At 40.3% G+C, this 19,155-nt stretch overlaps 1 protein-coding gene across 2 annotated transcripts in view; it reads right to left on the reverse strand.

Moving 5' to 3' along the window:
- Positions 1-3,725, reverse strand: part of LOC114478533 (TGF-beta receptor type-2-like) — a 62,327-nt gene extending 58,602 nt beyond the window's left edge. For both annotated transcript variants that reach the window (XM_028471645.1, XM_028471644.1), the window contains exon 1: positions 3,473-3,725. In XM_028471645.1, coding sequence (XP_028327446.1) covers positions 3,473-3,590 — 118 coding nt within the window. In that variant the 5' untranslated portion in view covers positions 3,591-3,725. The remainder of the gene's footprint in view (positions 1-3,472) is intronic.
- Positions 3,726-19,155: the final 15,430 nt, after the last annotated feature.

The following is a 19,155-nucleotide window of genomic DNA, read 5'->3' on the forward strand; positions in this document are numbered from 1 at the left end:
TAAAACGTCACAAGATGTAATGTCTGCGGTTTGAATGTTTAAAAAAAAGAAATGTAACTGATTTCACATGTCAAACTCATGCCTGTCGAGTTTTGGATTTGAAAATAAGGGAAATTTTCTAACGCCCACTACGAGCCTTCCCACCCGCCCAACCAAGCACCACTATCCCTTATATTTTAAGACAGGTGTAGGAGAAATCTAAAATACCCAATTGTCAACCACTTACTAAATACAATTATGTGATTAGAATCTGGTAGGTCAACCTTTATTAACATTAAAAAGCTGTGAACATTCCTACTAGGGCTGGGTGATATGGACCAAAACTCATATCTCAATATATTTTCTCAAAATGGGGATAAACGATTTAAATCTAGATAATTTAATCAAATAAAGTCTGACCAGAAAGACAATTCTGGGTTAAATTTGCTGATGCAAAATGCTACACAGCGACATTTATTATTAAACAGATGCACAATATGTGCACTCATTAATCATTTAACTGAGCTTTACATGTTGTTCTGAGAAGTAAAAGCAGCGACTGCTAAAACTAGTATTTTATATACATAATGCTATAATATATACATATATTGACATATGAAATAAGGAGAACAAATATGTGCTTAAACAAAAAGCATATTATCAGATAAATCAAAGTCCCAATAAACACGTGTAAGTTCTTATTAAACAAAACATTTTGAACACTAATAAAAATTAGGGATGTCCAGAAACAACTTTTTCACTTCCGATACAATACCAACATTGCAGCCTTGGGTATTTGCCGATAGCGATACGATATCAGTAGAGATCGTACATACTTTTATTACTTATTTTGTAGTGTGGAATGTTAGAAAAGTCTTGATCAAGTGATGTTACTCAAACAGAGAACAATAGTCAGCAACAGTAGGTATGAGAAACACTGACCCATTTGGTTACATCATTTTTAACTTTCAACATAATATCTATAGTATTCTACAATCGTCTTGCTACATTGTAGCCCTTGTAGCAAGACGCGTCGCTTGGTGGAGGAGTGCAGCATCTTTTTTTATAGCCAAAAAAATTCCACACAACTGCTGCGCTCCTCCTCTTTGGTACTAAACTTTGTGTGGTGTCGGCATCTGTTGAGCCTGACTGGGGGTTTCCACTAGATACGTCTCTGCTGCGCCACAGCACCAATTCGGTTTTGCCTCGCTGTCCGCCGTCCGGTAATCCCCACCGGTTGCATTTTGAGTACGCCACGGTGCACTCTGGTTGGACGACTGTGACGTCACGAGACAGAGCAGTTCTCACGATACTTATATAATTGCACGAGAACGCAGTTAAATGTATGTGTTATATACGCAACAATAAACAGATAAACAGGTCAGTGTTCCTAACGAAGGAGAACAAGAAGGTTGGACTCTGGATTTATCATAGACACATTTTTAAGCAACAGAGAAGAGATAAAACTGCACCAGTAAAACATGAACTAAATTAAAGTTGTTGCAGTTTACAGTGAGTTACAGTATGAGAGGAATCAATATAGTGGATGTGAATTTGTTTTTACACATTATGACGTTTTTGGTGATGTAGTTACTTGAAATATAATCTGAAGTGTTTTATTTTGAAAAGTAATCCGATATTTTATTGCAGAGTACGTGCTTAATTTCCCGTTTAGCTTCATTTGCTCTGTGCTTATTGATGCGTCGTGCTCCGGTGTCCTCCAGAAATCGAAGCCCTGCGTATATCTGGCAGAGGGCACCGGACTACCGTATCTGGGAAGTTACCTTTGCGGTTAGGAAATTGTGCTTTCTCATATTGCATTATTATCGCAAATGCAATTGATTGTTCAGCCATATTTGACATCCGTGCTCTAATAGGTCTGAGGTCCCAGATACCTCTGAGCAGGATGCAGCTTCTATCACAACACGTAGGTTTCCCACATGCCAACATTTATTTACTGTCACTGGTGTTGCCTCTTACTGGAGGACTGGGCTCCTCATTCACATACTTGGACCAAGTCTTACTGTACAGAGTTTGGATGCCCTCCCGTCTCCAAAGAAGCTTAGATTCTTTCTTAAAACTGCAGCTTCTGTCCAAAATCCAAACACATGATGACTGCATAATAACGATAAATGTTTTTATTATCAGATAAAGACACAGTGTCAACCTCATAGATACAATCATCAAAGATCATTTACTCTAAAATGAAATTAGATGTAGAAGGTTAAAATTGCTATTAGAATGTTTGTTCTGAGCTCTACTGTTAATTAAAGTTGCCAGAAAAGTTGTGTGCATTGCATTTGATATTGTGGGAAATCCGGGAACAAACTGGAACAAAAATGGAGTCAAACCAATCACTGTTCTCCTTGTCTGGAGAAGAAACTAAAATAATTACAGTAACAATAGAGTAAAAACACTTGTATGCATCTGTTTACTTTGCATTGTCCCACAATGCAATGCACAACACGTTTCTGCTAATGTCAAACAGAGTGTTTATGGTGGAGGTGAAAGCTGTAATTTCAACTCTTTATGTCTTTTTTCTTAAACTAATTATCTTTGATTTATTGATCTGTGAGGCCTACACTGTCTTATCTGTTTTAAAAAATAAAGCAAAAAAGGTTTGTCTTCAGCAGCTTTAAACTAAGATAACAATGTTATTATTTTTTTTTATTTTATTTTAAATATTAATTCATAAAAATTTAAATAAAGGACAAAGAAATAATTGGCCCAGGTTTACGGGTGTCAGAATAAAATCCTTATTCATTTTTCCAATCTCAAACAATTCAGTGAATGAAACCTCCAACAACATTTACTAAAAATGTTCATCATAGTTTTTATCGACTATTTTTAGTGACAATAACTAGACTATGACTACCGGCAATACATTTTAATGAAAACTACAGTATATCAAAATATATATATTTTTCATTGACTAATAAAAACAAAACTCAAATTTTGTCACATGGGACAAAACTAATCAGAACTCATGTAATAAAATGTGTCAAGAAAAAAAGTGCTAATGAAAAACAAAACCCATGCAGAACAGCTTTGAGTTTAAGATTTTGAAAAACTTGAAAAAGTTTATTAAAGATCCTACAACCACAATGTATTTTACGTTATGACGTAAAAGTCTTAACAGTAACAAGCTCATTTTTTTTTTAAATGTATGGAGTGGAAAGTGCTGATATTTGCTTCAAAAAAAAGTAAGGAGTAAAAGTTAAAAGTTGCCAAAAAAAAATAAAAAAAAAAACTCTTTAATAAAGTACAAATACCAGAAAAAAATTACTCGTACAGTAACGATGTTTTTGTCACCGCTGCGAAAGACTTCGACTAAAACTAAGTTTAAAGTGAACACTTACTCAGAATAGAGCACTGATTATTGTTATTTTAATGATCTGTTAATCATAAATTAATCATAAATTAATCAGTCACCTGTTGACTGTCTGAACTCAGTCTCACGGCTGTGGACTTTACTCTGGTCTCTGTGACTCACCGCTAGTCCCGGACTCCAGCAGAGCAGCGAGGAGGAGGAGAAGGAGAGGAAGCGGTAGAGGTAGAGGCAGGCGTGAAGGTAGAGGTATCCGCGCAGTGAGGCCGCAGCGCTCCTCCATGGCGACGTTAGTCCGCAGACCGTACGGAGCCAGAGGTGGAAGAACTACCGCTGCTCTAGTGCTCAGCAGCTGGAGAGTCCCTGCTCCACCACACACACACACACACACACACACACACACACACAGCGCTGTCAGAGGGAGGACCCCCTCTCTCCCCACGTGTGTGTACGCGCGCTCTCTAAATACGGAATCTGAAGAGCAAACATCTCAACAACTTCAGACACTTTTAAGCAGATTATCATCAAACACATGCTTTAGTCCAGTGTTTTTTAGAGGTGGCAAAAGTATTAATCTTCAATACTCAAGTAAAAATATAGATACTTGAATAAAAAATGACTGGTAAAAGAAAAAGTATTGAAGTTGAGTAAAAGTAAAAAAGTACAGACTACCGAAAGTAAAAAGTAAAACAAATGTCCCTTCAATAATAGCAGGATTACTATTGCAACACCACATCATCAGTAGGTCTTAAAAGTAACGTGCTTATTTTTTTTTAAATTTAAGGAGTAGAAAGAACATATATTTGTTTAAAAAGTAAAAAAGCACCAAAAAATAATATTCAAGTAAAATACAGATACCTGAAAAAACTACTTAAAGCTGATATCCGGAGTTTCTGAGAAACGTCTCAATGTCCCGCCCTAAACCGCTCCACTTCCTCCTCTGCCTCTGCCAATCTACCAGAAGCCACGCCTCTACTTTTCTGCATGCGCATCGCGGACATAACAAGGTCGCATTGGGTCACAGTGATATATGTCTATGGGTCAGGTAAGAGCCAAAATCATATTTACCTTTTTGCTGTTTTGATGCACGGCCCTGTTTCCGCATTCACTTTGATTGACAGTCTCAAAAACAGGAAGTTGAAGCCTATTGGCTGGGCGGTCACGGCGCTCTTTTACATTAGCATAGGGGTCTATAGGACAAAGGAGGGACTTATATACATTAATGTATATGAATGACCACCGGCAGTAGACCATAGTAAAATACTAGTTAGGTATTTCAAAATAATTATACATAAACATATTTCTCAGAAACTCCAGATATCAGCTTTAAGTACAGTAACAAAGTACAGTATTTGTACTGCGTTACTTGTCACCTCTGGTATTTTTCAACCTTGGGGTCGGGACCTCAAGTACCCACTGAGCAAAACAACGTTGAAGTGATGTGATGGTTGCGAAGACGTCTCTGTGCAGAGTGAAAGTTTTTACGTCTTTTTTGGATGTTGTGTGAAATTGTCTGAATTAGTGACAAAATACAGCATTAAAATACATTGTAATAACTGTTTTGCCCTGTGAGAGCGAACATCATTTTGGGAGTATTTTAATGAAGTAACCTGACCAGACGACGTCCACAAAAGAAATCTATTTCAACTTTGGCTTGCTCAATGGGAATTAGGATCGCAGAAACACATTTCATGCCGACATTCCTTAGATTTTCTTAGATTTTCGGAGACCCACCGTTGTGCTACTGACTAAACTTTCGGTTAACCTCAAAACAAGAGACCTATTTACAAAAGTGTTAAAAACTAATGAAAGACAAGAAGAGATGCCTTTATTTGAAAAGGGAATATTTAAAGCCCGTGTCACGTACTGAGTTTACCTCCGTACTCAGATTATAACCCTAACCCTAACATAATCCAATAAACAAACAAAACACGAGTTTGTTCACTTTGAAAACAAAAATGAATTATTATTTTTTTTCAGCAAAAATTCATTTTCCGGTATGAGATTGTATACATGCGCATATACAATCTCAGTACGATGCGTACATGACACCGGTCCCAGGACGATTTTACTTTCCGCTCATAATGCATCATGGGGCGGTTGATAGTGTGCCCAGCTTCCAAAAAAAAAAAATTCTCACTTACGCAATCTTTCCATACTATCAGGGCTTTAAATTAACACCCACCAAATGTGGCGATGACAGTGGACTTCAGGAGAAATCCCCCCCCACTCTCCCCCCTTACCATTCTGAATAGCAAAGTGGCTACCGTGGACTCCTTCAGGTTCCTGGGAGCCACAATCTCACAGGACCTGAAGTGGACCTCATACATAGACACAACCAGAAAAAAGGCACAGCAGAGGATGTACTTCCTGCGTCAGCTGAGGAAGTTCAACCTGCCCCAGGAGCTGCTGATCATGTTCTACAACCTCCATCATTCAGTCTGTTCTGTGCACCTCCATCACTGTCTGGTTTGGATCTACAACCAAACTAGACAGACACAGACTACAAAGGATAGTCAGGACTGCAGAAAAGATCATTGGTGTTGATCTGCCCTCCATCCAAGACTTATACCTGTCCAGGGTCAGGAAACGGGCAGGTAGCATCGCATCAGACCCCTCCCACCCTGCACACAATCTGTTTAAACTCCTCCCCTCCGGCAGACGCTACAGATCACTGTACGCCAAAACAACCCGCCATAAAAACAGTTTCTTCCCCCAGGCTGTCACTCTGATCAACACTAAACAGTCATAGTGTGTCAGACCTGTTTCTGTTTCTGTGAAATAACCATGGAACTAAACATAACAACCCTGGATCAACCTGTCACTGAGAATGTTCATGGACATAATATTTTCATTTAAATGTTCACCTGCACTACTCATCAATGCACTACTGCACTATTATCTTATTATTATTATTGTATTTTATTTCGTTATTATTATTATTATTATTATTATTATTATTATTATTATTATTGTTATTGTTATTATTATTATTGTTATTATTATTATTATTATTGTTATTATTATTATTATCTTGTTATTTTATTTAGTTTGCACATATTAGTCTAACTACTCTTATATTCATGTTTATACTTTTTTTTTAATTTATTTTTCTTTATTCTAGTTGATTGTTATTATTTAATGTTACACTATCTGAGAGAGCACAGGTCACCAAGACAAATTCCTCGTGTGTATTCATACTCTCTTGGTCAATAAAGTTGATTCTGATTCTGATTCTGATGTGGGTAAAAATTAACTTTAGCAGGTAACATTGTAGCGTTACTAGCCATTTTGGCTGGTGAAGAACAAAACAAATACCACTGCATCTGTTTGAATTGGCAGCTACAGAAACGGTGCGACAAGTCATTGTTGCCTGATTAGGCTTTTTTCCACCAAGTAATTTGAAGGTTTTTGTGTTTACATTTTACTTCTATTCTTTCTAACTTCAAACAGTGTTCCAGGGATCCAATTTTCATCTGAGTTAAGTTTGTTTATTACGTTATGAGAATATAGTCTTGTTAGTGATGTGAGTTTGGAGTTTAGTTATGTTGTTTTTAAACTGAAAAAAAAAAACTTTCTGATTCTAAAATTTGGTTCTTGTTTTTCCCCTTTCAGATGATATATAAGTTCTGTTTTCTGTTAACTATGTGTTGGGTTTCATTTCCCACGCTGTGGTTTGTTAAGTTCTTTCACTAGCCGTCTTGTTAGTTTATTTTAAATATAATGTTTTGTTTGCGCACGGTGGATTAGTGGTTAGCACGTCCACCGCACAGCAAGAAGGCTCTGGGTTCAAGCCCTGGGGTGGACACCTGGGTCCTTTCTGTGTGGAGTTTGCATGTTCTTCCCGTGCTACGTGGGTTTCCTCCGGGTACTCTGGCTTCCTCCCACAATCCAAAAACATGACTGGAAGGTTGATTGGAGTCTCTAAATTGCCCATATGAGTGAATGAGAGTGAGTGGGTTTTTGTCTGTGTTGCTCTGCGATGGACTGGCGCCATGTCCAGGGTGTACCCCCGCCCAGCGCCCAGTGAGAGGCGGAGATTGGCACCGGCAGAGCCCCGCGTCCCTGAACAGGAATAAGTGGGTCTGAAAATGAATGAATGAATGTTTTGTTTGGAAAGGATCATGTTTTTTTGTTGTTTTTTTGCTTTATCAATGTAAGTATTCATGTCTGACTTCTAGAAAATAAACTTTAATGTGCATGCCCTGTACAACAAAACTAGATAAATGAAGCCTGGATTTATCTATGTTCTCCATAAGACAGAAGCTGGACTATGAAGCACAATATCAACTTGTTACCTAAAGTGAATGCTGCCCGCAATCAGTGACAGACCTGATCTGTCACACCGTTACTATAGCGTATGTATGAATTAATAAAATAATAATGAAAATGAAAGGACTGCATTTATACATTAATAATCTTTCTTTCCTTACACGGCTGTCAGGTCTGCACCAACCAGGATCTTCTAACAATGGGCAGCTCATTTTCCAAGAGAACTGGTTGGTCAGGAGGCGGGACTTTAGTACTCCATCATATCTTAACCAGTGTTGGGAACGTTACTTTAAAAAAAGTAATTAGTTATAGTTACTCACTACTTGTTCCAAAAAGTAACTGAGTTAGTAACTGAATTATTCTATAATAAAAGTAACTCATTACAAAGTAAAGTAACTATTTGCGTTACCGTTAAAAAAAAAAAATAAGTTGCTCTATGTCAAAGAATTTAGATTTTTTTAGATGCGTGTGTTGTGAGGTGCTTCATTAAATTCGAGTTGCTTACAACTGATGTGGACAAAGTCTTCTCTCCTGGATATAATGAACACTTCACATGCACATTCTTGCCTTTGACTACAATTAATTTAAAGTAGTGTTTGTATCGCCACCTTAAAAATGTCAACTTTTCATTGGACTGCTCCACGCTTGCCATCTCTGCTGCTTCATCAAATCTGTAGTGTGTGTGTGTGTGTGGCGCGTGTGCTGGCACATGTGTAAAAATACTGGCTCTGATTGGCTACCATGACACATGACGCCGCCTTAGCCAATCATAATCGCTCACCTTGTTTTTAACCCACCTCCTCACTACAGCTGAGTAAGAAGCCGGGGATGCTTTCGGATAACAGTTTATTCAATCAGTGCATGTAACGCACCGCATTTGGCTTTCAGTAACAATAAAAGCGTTGTAACGGCATAAAAAGTAATTAGTTAGATTACCCCGTTACTGAAAAACAAACGCCGTTACATAACGCCGTTATTTTAAACGCTGTTATTCCAAACACTGATCTTAACCACCTCATAACCTGGTCCCGACCAGGTTAGATGTGCAGCCTTAAACCTGATTTAAGGTTCTGCGTAAAATCCCCCACCGTAGATGCACGTAGGTGCAGACCCCTTCCCCCGTAACCTTGCCTTGTCTAACCGTGCGCCTTCCAAAAATCCTGACTGCTAGTCAAAGCGATGCCTTGATGGGTAGTTAACAAGCGCTGTGATTGGTCAGCTCCCAACCTTAGCCCCAGTCTCTGCCTTTTCCAGTCACATCGCCATGTTTCAACTTTTAGCGTAGCGATACGAGAGTTGTTTCTACAGTGGATTGAGTCACAGAGAGAACCAAGACGGACTAAAAGTGCCAGAATTTTATTATTTCCTGTCATGGCTGCAGCACATGAAACATCGCCAAACGGAGTCAATCACAGACAAAAGGTGTGTGTTTACTGTTATTATCACTACTACTGCCTCATCCCTGTACTTACAGTGTGTGTTTCATAAACAGTAAACATGCTGTGGAGGCTGATAGGGGAGCAGACATGACGTTATGTTTAAAGCAAACTTTACAGCGTAGTCCCACTCCAACTCCCCGCTTCTTGGGGCCGTGGACCCGGTTACCTCGCTGCTCTCTCTCTACTTTATGGCGGGGTCGGAGCCCCCTCACCCCTGGTGTGACTGTTAACTGGAGCAGTCGACAGTCAGCTCGATGCACTTTTACACTTAGTCACCTATGTTTGTATTGAATAATAAAGTGCACGTTTTGAAACTGTTGTTTTAATATTTGTGTCCAACAAAACACACAGTTAGGTACAGTAGGTCAGTAATAATCCAGAAATAAATTACATTTTAATTCTTAAAAAACATAAAACATATTTTTCTGTGACCGGAAGATAAACTAGGGCTTTTTTAATGCTCATTTCTAACAACACACATCCACAATCCCCAAACGGCAGGACGGCCAATCGCATTGCATTTCCACCAGATGCGTAACTGCTTCGTCATGTCTCCGGTGGGTAACTGCAGCATAATCTGTAATCCCTCAATCCCCACTGCCTCTGTGATACATATCTGTTGCAGCAAGGATTCAGTAGATCCTGGATGGAAATAAGATCCACCGTGAACATGGAATATTTTATTTTGAAAATAAACTACTACTTACAGTATCTATGCTGAATTTATGCAGTACAGCTCTAGAAGGGCTGTGTATCTGTTGTGGAGGGCTCCGGCATGAAAGAGTAGTTACATAGCAGTGACAGACCTCATACGGTGGGAATTGGCACATTGGCTTTAATGGAAACCTACCAGCTCATCTGCCGTTCTGCAGCAGATGCAGCAGTTACGCATTCGGTGGAAATTGGGGATCTGTAACTCAGCCCCAAAACTGCTCCGAAACCGCAACACATCAATCAATCAATCAATCAATCTTTATTTGTATAGCGCCAAATCATAACCAATGGTATCTCAAGGCACTTTACAGTAGAGCAGTCTTAAGGACGGACTCTTCATTTTATGGATACACACATATGCATATATACGTATATACACATACATAAGTATCCCACACCCAACATGAATTCATCATGGCGGCAAGGAAAACCTTCTGTTAAGCAGCAGGAACCTTGTGTGGATCCCATTCCTATGATGAACAGCAATCCACGTTATGCTGTGTTGGGTGTGTGCAGAGGAAAGGGTGGAGACAGAGTTGTTGAGACTCTGTAACTCCACACTGAGGATCCCACGGACCTGCAAGACAAAAGCCAGAAGGAGTACAGGAGCAAACACACAAGGGAAGAAGCAGACATAGAGGGAGTGTTTGAAAGAGGAATGGGACCCTCTCCGGTCCCTCTCTAACCTAAATGACCTCTCTCTTAACGCCCTCTCCAACCTCTCTCCAACCGAGCATGCCAGACCCCCCCCCCGGCAGTCTATGCCTATTGCATCTTAATTATGAGCTATGAGCTGGTTCCTAACTAAAAGCTTTATCAAAGAGGAATGTTTTGAGCCTAACCTTAAAGGTAGAGAGGGTGTCTGCTCCCCGAACCGTGGTTGGTAGATGGTTCCAGAGAAGTGGGGCCTGATAACTGAAAACTCTTCCTCCTATACTACTTTTAGAGACAAATGGAACAACGAGTAGTCCAGCATTTTGCGAGCGTAGTGTTCTGGGGGGATTGTATGGCACTACAAGCTCCTTGAGATAGACTGGTGCCTGTCCATTTAGGGCTTTATAAGTGAGAAGAAGAATCTTGAATTCTATTCTATATTTTATGGGATGCCAATGCAGAGAGGCTAATACAGGAGTAATGTGATCTCTTCTCCTAGTTTTAGTCAGTACACGTGCTGCAGCATTTTGAACCAGCTGAAGTGTCTTAAGCGACTTGCTCGGGCAGCCTGCTAAAAGAGAATTACAATAATCCAGTCTAGAGGTAACAAAAGCATGGACTAGTTTTTCGGCGTCGCCCTGAGACAGGATAGATCTGATTTTAGCAATGTTACGGAGATGAAAGAAGGCAGTTCTTGAAGTTTGTTTTATGTGAGAGTTGAAGGATAAATCCTGATCAAATAGAACCCCAAGGTTTCTAACAGTTGTGCTTCGTGCCAGAGTAATGCCATCTAGGGCAGTTAGGCTAGCATAGGTTTCTCTAAGGTGTCGCGGGCCCAGTACAATGACCTCAGTCTTGTCTGAGTTGAGAAGAAGAAAATTTTGGTCCATCCAGGCCCTAATGTCCTTTAGACAGGCCTCAAGTTTAGATAGCTGATTTGTCTCACCTGGCTTCATTGATACATACAGTTGGGTATCATCAGCATAGCAGTGAAAGTTAACAGAGTATTTTCTCATAACATTACCAAGGGGGATCATATAGATACAGAAGAGGATTGGACCTAGCACAGAGCCCTGAGGAACCCCGTAGCTTACTTTAGTGTACACAGAAGACTTATTATTCACGTGTACAAACTGGTACCTATCAGATAGGTAGGACTTAAACCAGTTTAGGGCAGTCCCTGTAATTCCAAGTAATTTCTCTAATCTCTCTAGTAGAATATAGTGATCTATAGTGTCAAAAGCTGCACTAAGATCTAATAAAACCAGCACTGAGAGTCGTCCTTCATCTGAAGCCCAGAGTAGATCATTAGTTACTTTAACTAAAGCAGATAGGCACATCTGATAGGTTTCCATCAAAGTCAATCTGTCAATTCCCATCACATCCGAATCTGCACCAACACATCACAGTTACTGCTCCATCATGCTGAGCCCTCGGCAGCAAATACACAGCCCTTCTATTTTTGGCTGACGCAGGAGTTGTGCTGCAGTAATTTAACAAAAATAAGCTTGTGCGGGACAGGAAGTAGTGCATAGACACAGAATAAAATATCTGGATTATTTTCAAAATAAAAAACTCAAGGCAGATCATAATTCCATCCAATTGGCAGAGGAAAACACTGACCTTCCGGGGCCTCCAGCGGGCCCAGTTTGGACTCTATCTGAAAACCAAGCACATATTCGGACTTGAGGGGGGACCAGACCTTTCCATTGATACCACGTTTGGCTCAATCCAAAATCATATTTAACATGTAAATATTGCATTTCTCCATGGTTGAATCACATATACAGTATATATATATATATATATATATATATATATTGCATGATTACACGTGGGTTAGCGGGTTCTTCTGAGTCCTTGCTGCAACAGATACGCAGCAGAACCGGAGGCGGTGGGGATTGACGGACATCAGATTGTGCTGCAATTGTGCGGCGGAGCAGTTTCTGAGCAGATATGCATCTGGTGGAAATTAAAGGTTAGACATAAAATTACATCCGTGTAACTCTGACAGTGAAACACTGATGGGATATTACTAGTAGCATCAGAAACTGAGCTCAGTGACAGAGAGCCAACAATTCATAGCTCGTCGTGTGGCTCAGCAGGTCTGAACCTGCAGCTCTGCATCAACACTGGCCACTCACATTTCCCCTTCCCCTCCAAACCCCCAGTTCTCCGGTGTGTGCTTCTGTAACTTCGGGTCAGAGCCCAGCAGGCTGCAGGTCTGTTTGTCCAACATCACAGCTGTAGAGGAACAGCTTTAAATGAGCAGGCTGTGAACTCAGAGTGAGTGGAGCTACATGCTCAAAACAGGAAGGCTTTAAAACAAGTAGAAACAACACGAATGACATGTGTTTACCTTCAGTGTGGTCATGTCATCATGTAGTCTGAAATGCACGTATACAGAATTCTGGGATTTGCTGCTTTTATGGATGTTTGGTGATAGCTTTTTGCCAAGATGCAGATATTATTCAACATTTGTTTTTCTGATATTTATATTGGGGAAAAAATGATGATATATTAATATGTGATATTTATCTATGTATGGGTGCCCTGGAGTGTAGTTTGCATGTTCTCCCCGTGCTTGTGTAGGTTTCCTCTACCATTCAAAAACATGAGGCTCTAGATTTCCCATAGCAGTGAGTTCTCCTGCCAGGCATTGGATAAAAGCTGGGATAGGCACCATCAGACCCTTCGACCCTGAAAAGGAGCAAGCGGGTCATAAAATGGATGAACACACAAAAATATGAACTCATTTCTAACTAATCTCTAGTTAAAAGTTCATAAATCATCACATTGAAATCTTGACATTTGTTGGGTTTGGAGCATACTTTCTTTCTTTCTGGGTGAATATTGGAAAAGTCAAAGGTTATTCAACATCATGTTACACATGATGGAAAAATATACTGTAGTTCCTCTCTATTGTTGCCAGATTAGTTAGCTAATGTGATCTGTGCTACACAGGATCCCTGAAGGCACACATCTGTATAGAGAAGCAGATAATGACCGTATCATTCCATTGGATTGATTTGGAAATACTTACCGGTATCTTAAAGTATTTGGTTACATGCTAAGTTTGATCTCCAATTATTAACTGTAGTGGAACATTAACAGCACTATTCATGTAACTTTAAGAGACACCTGTCACAAGTTTAATGACAAAGTCAAATTGTATAATTTACTTTTACGTCAACTACGAGTTGTGGCTGTATTATTTATCCAACCCTCACGTCTCACTCAGAAAAAGCAGCTACAGGTGTAGAGCAAGGTAGAGAGAGAGAGAGAAAGAGAGAACGACTGAGACACACACCTCCACAACCCTGCAGCTCATGTGTGAATGTGTCAAACAGCAGGCTGTCACACAGTACTCATGTACTTGCTCTGGGTATGATTTTCAGCTCAGTTGAAACAAAAAATTAATAAAACACCAGCCATTAGAATCTGGTGTGTAGTAGATCTTGTGGATTTGTTTTTTTTGTGAGCATAGGAAAAGCTCTCCCAAAAAATTATTATTGAACTCTTATTAGCTCTAAATGTCATCCAGTAATGTCTGGTGACTGTCTTAGTAGTTGAGTCTTCTTATCATCTGTCCTCCTTGTGTTGAGTGTGTTAGGCACTGCACCATGACAGCCTGCCACTGATAAAGTAACTGTTCACTAAACTAGTGATAAGGAACGTTAGAAAGCTGGTGAGCAAGGTTTCCCAGTACCAGTGGAAAATGCTACATTTTGTGTAGGTTGATTTTTTTCAAACGAGTGGATTTGGTTACACCTTTCATCCCAAAACAAAGTCGTACCGGAAACATGAATCATGCACATGAGACTTGATGAAACCACAGTCATGTTGCAGGTAGCACTTTGTGCACACAGTGTTTCATAGAGCAAACCTCCCTCAGGTCCTGCTTTATGTGCATTTATTTACTTTCTTCTGTAAAGTTAGGTCACATCTGAGAACCTTCAACAAAAACAAAACACTGTTGTTCATTCACAGCATTCCTTTCATCATCACTATACTTTTAGGATTAGATGGTTTGGATCTACTTTATTGATATTCTGCATTAAAAACATATCAGGGTTAAAAAGGAGAAGGGTAATATTAGCAACACACACACACAGAGTGAGTCACATCTGCCCCCTCTGTTCTGCTCTTTCTCTATCTACACACTTGCATTCCTTTCCAACCTAATCACTTGTCACCACAGCAACCTGCTCAACATGCAGCGACTTCCTGACCTCAGCTTTCAAACTACAAACTCTATGTTCTGTGCGTCAGCCGCTCAGACTGAGACAGTCGGAGCATTGGTCGTCCCTCACAGACCAAAGGCTGATTCAGCAACACAATCTACAAGAAATCACAATATTAGCTTAATCAAGCTAACAAAAACACATTGTGTTCTGTTCTCTCTTTCACTCGCTCCGTTAGTATGTGCTTAGTATGGCATTTTTGTTTATGAGCAGAGCCAAATTAAATAAATGGACTACACTCGGCAGACTGTATTTTTTGGGCCCCCCACCATTGATTTGTCTTCAGGCCGTGTCTTCAGGCCTTGCTCGGCCTCTGGCTCTGCTAACATTAGCAGTTGTCCAACAGAAACTTCTGTATAGCCCACCGCTGTCTCTACTTTTGTTCCTCTTCATTTTTTTTTCTTTCTATATTTTTCTGCACCTGAAAACCTCTTGAGTGTTAGCCTATTCAAAAAAACGACCTGGCTGCCTGCTAACCTAATTGTCCCGCTTAGTCCTGACCAGTTGACCTCCGCACTGGACTTAACTGACTGGCATTAATGTAACGTTAAGATAAACGTCACTATTTTTACTGAAGTAATAAATATTGCTATATTAACACTGAAATATATTGTAGATACTTTAGGATTGAAGTATTTTTGTATTTTTATTTATTTTGGTCCCACTGTCTAACCCTGGTCTAACAATTTTTGACCCATTTTGTTGGGATGGGGGGATAAAATCACAAAAATGACTAAAGTCCTGATAATCTGGTCTGAAAGGCGCGACACTCTTAAATATTAAACTTTTTTAATAACTGAAAATCCTTGTTTGTGAGGAAAGATGACGACTCCCGACTCATGTTCCCTGATTTGTAACATTAACTGAAATTAGCCAATTCAAGGTAACTCAGAACTCTGCCTTTCCGAGTTGAACATTCCGATTTCCTAACATGTCCAAATATCTCAAACATGGCTGACTGCTATAGTAATAGAAAACCAGGAAGTATTTTGTGTGAACACCATTTGCCTCACACAGTCCGACACATCTCCTTGGCATTGCGTTGATCAGGTTGTTGATTGTGGCCTGTGGAATGTTGGTCCACTCCTTTTCAATGGCTGTGCCAAGTTGCGGGATATTGGCAGGAAACTAAACTTTAAACTGTCGTATACGCCGATCCAGAGCATCCCAAACATGCTCAATGGGTGACATGTCAGGTGAGTATGCTGGCCATTCAAGAACTGGTATGTTTTCAGCTGCCAGGAATTGTGTACAGATCCTTGCAACATGGGGCCGTGAATATTATGCTGCAACATGAGGTGATGGTCGCAGATGAAAGGCACAACAATGGGGCTCAGGATCTCATCACGGTCTCTCTGTGCTTTCAAAATCCCATCAATAAAATGCACCTGTGTTCGTTGTCCATAATATACGCTGCCTGCCCATACCATAACCCAGTGAAGTGCCGTGAGCACTAGTGTTGGGTAGGCAGAGCGTTGCAAATCGAGACCACCAATGTCAACACCAATGACAATTCCATATATTTCTGCTGGCTAGTGTTAATCTAACAAAATCAACATTGTAAAACGTCATTAACTCATTCCGTGCCAGCCATTTTCCGATTTTCTACCCCCCTCAGTGCCAGCCGTTTTTGAGCATTTTGACAGATTTTAAAGACCCACAGAATATTTTCTACTATGACTATCTGAAATCTGACACCAGATTCTTGAAGCCTGTACTTTCATAAAAAAACAAAAAAAAAAAAAAAACATTTGTTCTGGCTTGTTTCGTCCTTTTGTAATCAGCCGTTGAATAGAGCAAGTTTTACACAAATCATCAGTTTCAGAGCAAAAACCTGAGAAAAAAGCCTTTTTGCTTTAGTGACAGCTCTGAACATTGTTTCCTTATATAAAACATTTTTTAAAAAAAACACTTAGACTGGGCTTTTGATGGCAGAACTATTATTATTTTGCTAACTGGGTCAGAGTTGAATGTATTTCTTACTGTATTTTGGCGTTCCTCCAACTTTCTCTCCCGTCATTCTGCACACACGTAACTTCCTTCTCCTCCCGGACATACACTGCGTTCCCTGTTTTTATCTCACCATCGCCACACTATCCATGAGTTCCACACATGCTCTGGTCGAGTGTGCTCTGCTGGGAACGTCAGCTCTGTACGTAGCACCATTTTCTGTCTCGTAAAACGCCTTTCCTCCTCTCCCTCTTAGCTCTACGGAGCATGGATGATCTACATGTCACCTATTATTTTGCTATCTGGCTCACAGGCTGGGGGTATTTTGTACCCCCCTCCACACACCCCCTCCTCCCGACATGCAGGGATGACCCGTTTGGCCTGGTTTGTTGATGGTTTTCTCTCACGATCACAACATTATCAATAATCCACACAGGTCCACACATGTTCTGTGTTCATATGTGGAGCTGTGAGCTGCTGGATACGTCACAATATCACTATATTGCGCCATAATCTCCCTTTTTCCTGCTTCTTCCTGCTTCGCTGGGTAGCATCAGTGGCTAATCTCTCATCTAAAGGTGCACTGCTGCCATCTTCAGGACACAGTTGGTCACTACAACACCCCACAGCTTAGATATTGATGAGGGACCTCCGCCAGAGTGTTTTCTCGTAATCCCCGTGAAAAAACGCAAATGACGAGTTATCTCGTCAGTGGCACTCAGCGTTTGGATTTGAAATGATGAGTTATCTCATCAATGGCACTGAGTGAGTTAAAGAAACAAACAATTATTTAATATAGCTTCCATACTCTCCCAACAAGATATATCTCATGACACGGCAGCGCATCCGTTGTATGTGTCGGAAACACAGAAACACAGAATGACAACAACAACAACTCGGAACAGCCTCAGTGAGGCGCATCCACAAAGCCATTCCTTCCTTTTGTATCATTTACTGTGGAAAGTATGAAACATTTTCTGAAATTACCTTTGCTGAAGGTCTGGTAGCTCAGGTGTTGGTCAAACTTATAGGTACTGTAGGCTATCGGAAATTGTAAAATAAATAATTTATAATTATATTATAATTAAAACAAATAATCAAAATATCAATTCACCCTTGGGTAAGCACTGCCTGCACGTCACTGCCATAACTCCACCGTTACCATGGGCTACTGCATCCACAACGTTGAAATCAGCAAACCGCTCACCCACACGCTGTCTACCCTCTGCCCTGAACAGTGAAAACCGGGAATCATCTGTGAAGGGAACACCTCTCCAATGTGCCAGATGCCATTGAATGTGAGCATTTGCCCACTTAAGTCAGTTACGATGACAAACTGCAGTCAGGTTCAGACCCCGATGAGGACGACGTGCATGCAGAGGAGTTACCCTGAGACGGTTTCTGACAGTTTGTGCAGAAATTTTTTGGTTATGCAAACCAATTGTTGCAGCAGCTGTCCGTGTGGCTGGTCTCAGATGATCATGGAGGTGAACATGCTGGTTGTGGAGGTCCTGGGCTGGTGTGGTTACACAAGGTCTGCGGTTGTGAGGCCGGTTGGATGTACTGCCAAATTCTCTGAAACGCCTTTGGAGATGGCTTATGGTAGAGAAATGAACATTCAACTCGGGCTCTGGTGGACATTCCTGCAGTCAACATGTCAATTGCACTCTCCCTCAGAACTTGCATCATCTGTGGCACTGTGCTATGATTAAACTGAACCTTTTTTTTGTGGCCACCCTGAGGCACACCTGTGCAATAATCATGCTTACTAATCAGCATCTTGATATGCCACACCTGTGAGGTGAGGTGGATGGATTATCTCTGCAAAGGAGAAGCGCTCACTAACAGATTTAGACAGATTTGTGAACAATATTTGTGAGAAATAGGTCTTTAGTGTTTATAGAAAATGTTTTAGATCTTTGAGTTCAAATGGGAGCAAAAACAAGTGTTGTGTTTATATTTTTGTTCAGTGAATATGATTATTAACATTATTTTCATACGCAAACACTTCTAACAACTATAGTAATAAAACACCTGTGTCTGTAACCAAGCACTCAATGTGTAAGTTTACACAGACGCACACAGATGATTGTGGCATTGATGAATTGACACGTTGAAAGACAATTCCTATGTATTATGGGTTAATAGTATTGAGCACATGTAAAAGGCCTGGCTTTGCCTTCACACATGCACACACACATTCACACCACTAATTGAAGGCAGCTGAATGCAGTGGGCTGATAAGCACCAGGACCACCTGTTGTCCTGTGGCTGGAGGGGAAGCTCATGTTGCAACATATGGCTCCGTGTTGAAATGTCTATTAAATAACCAGAACATAAAGCACAGAGGGACACATAAATGGATGAATGTCAGGGTTGTTCACACACACATTTCTATCCATTTGCCACACCCCTTTAGGAATAACCCTCTAGGTTTAAAAGACCGTTTACTAATAAACAGCTTTTTATTCTTTTCTCACTCATGTCATAGTTAACGGTGCTGACTGGAGTCCAGAAAAGAGGTCGTTCAGATCACTTCAGCTCCTTTACAAACTCAAAGGGTTAGTGATACTTT

The sequence above is a fragment of the Gouania willdenowi genome, chromosome 16 (genome assembly GCF_900634775.1).
Source record: "Gouania willdenowi chromosome 16, fGouWil2.1, whole genome shotgun sequence".
NCBI classification, from domain to species: domain Eukaryota; kingdom Metazoa; phylum Chordata; class Actinopteri; order Blenniiformes; family Gobiesocidae; genus Gouania; species Gouania willdenowi.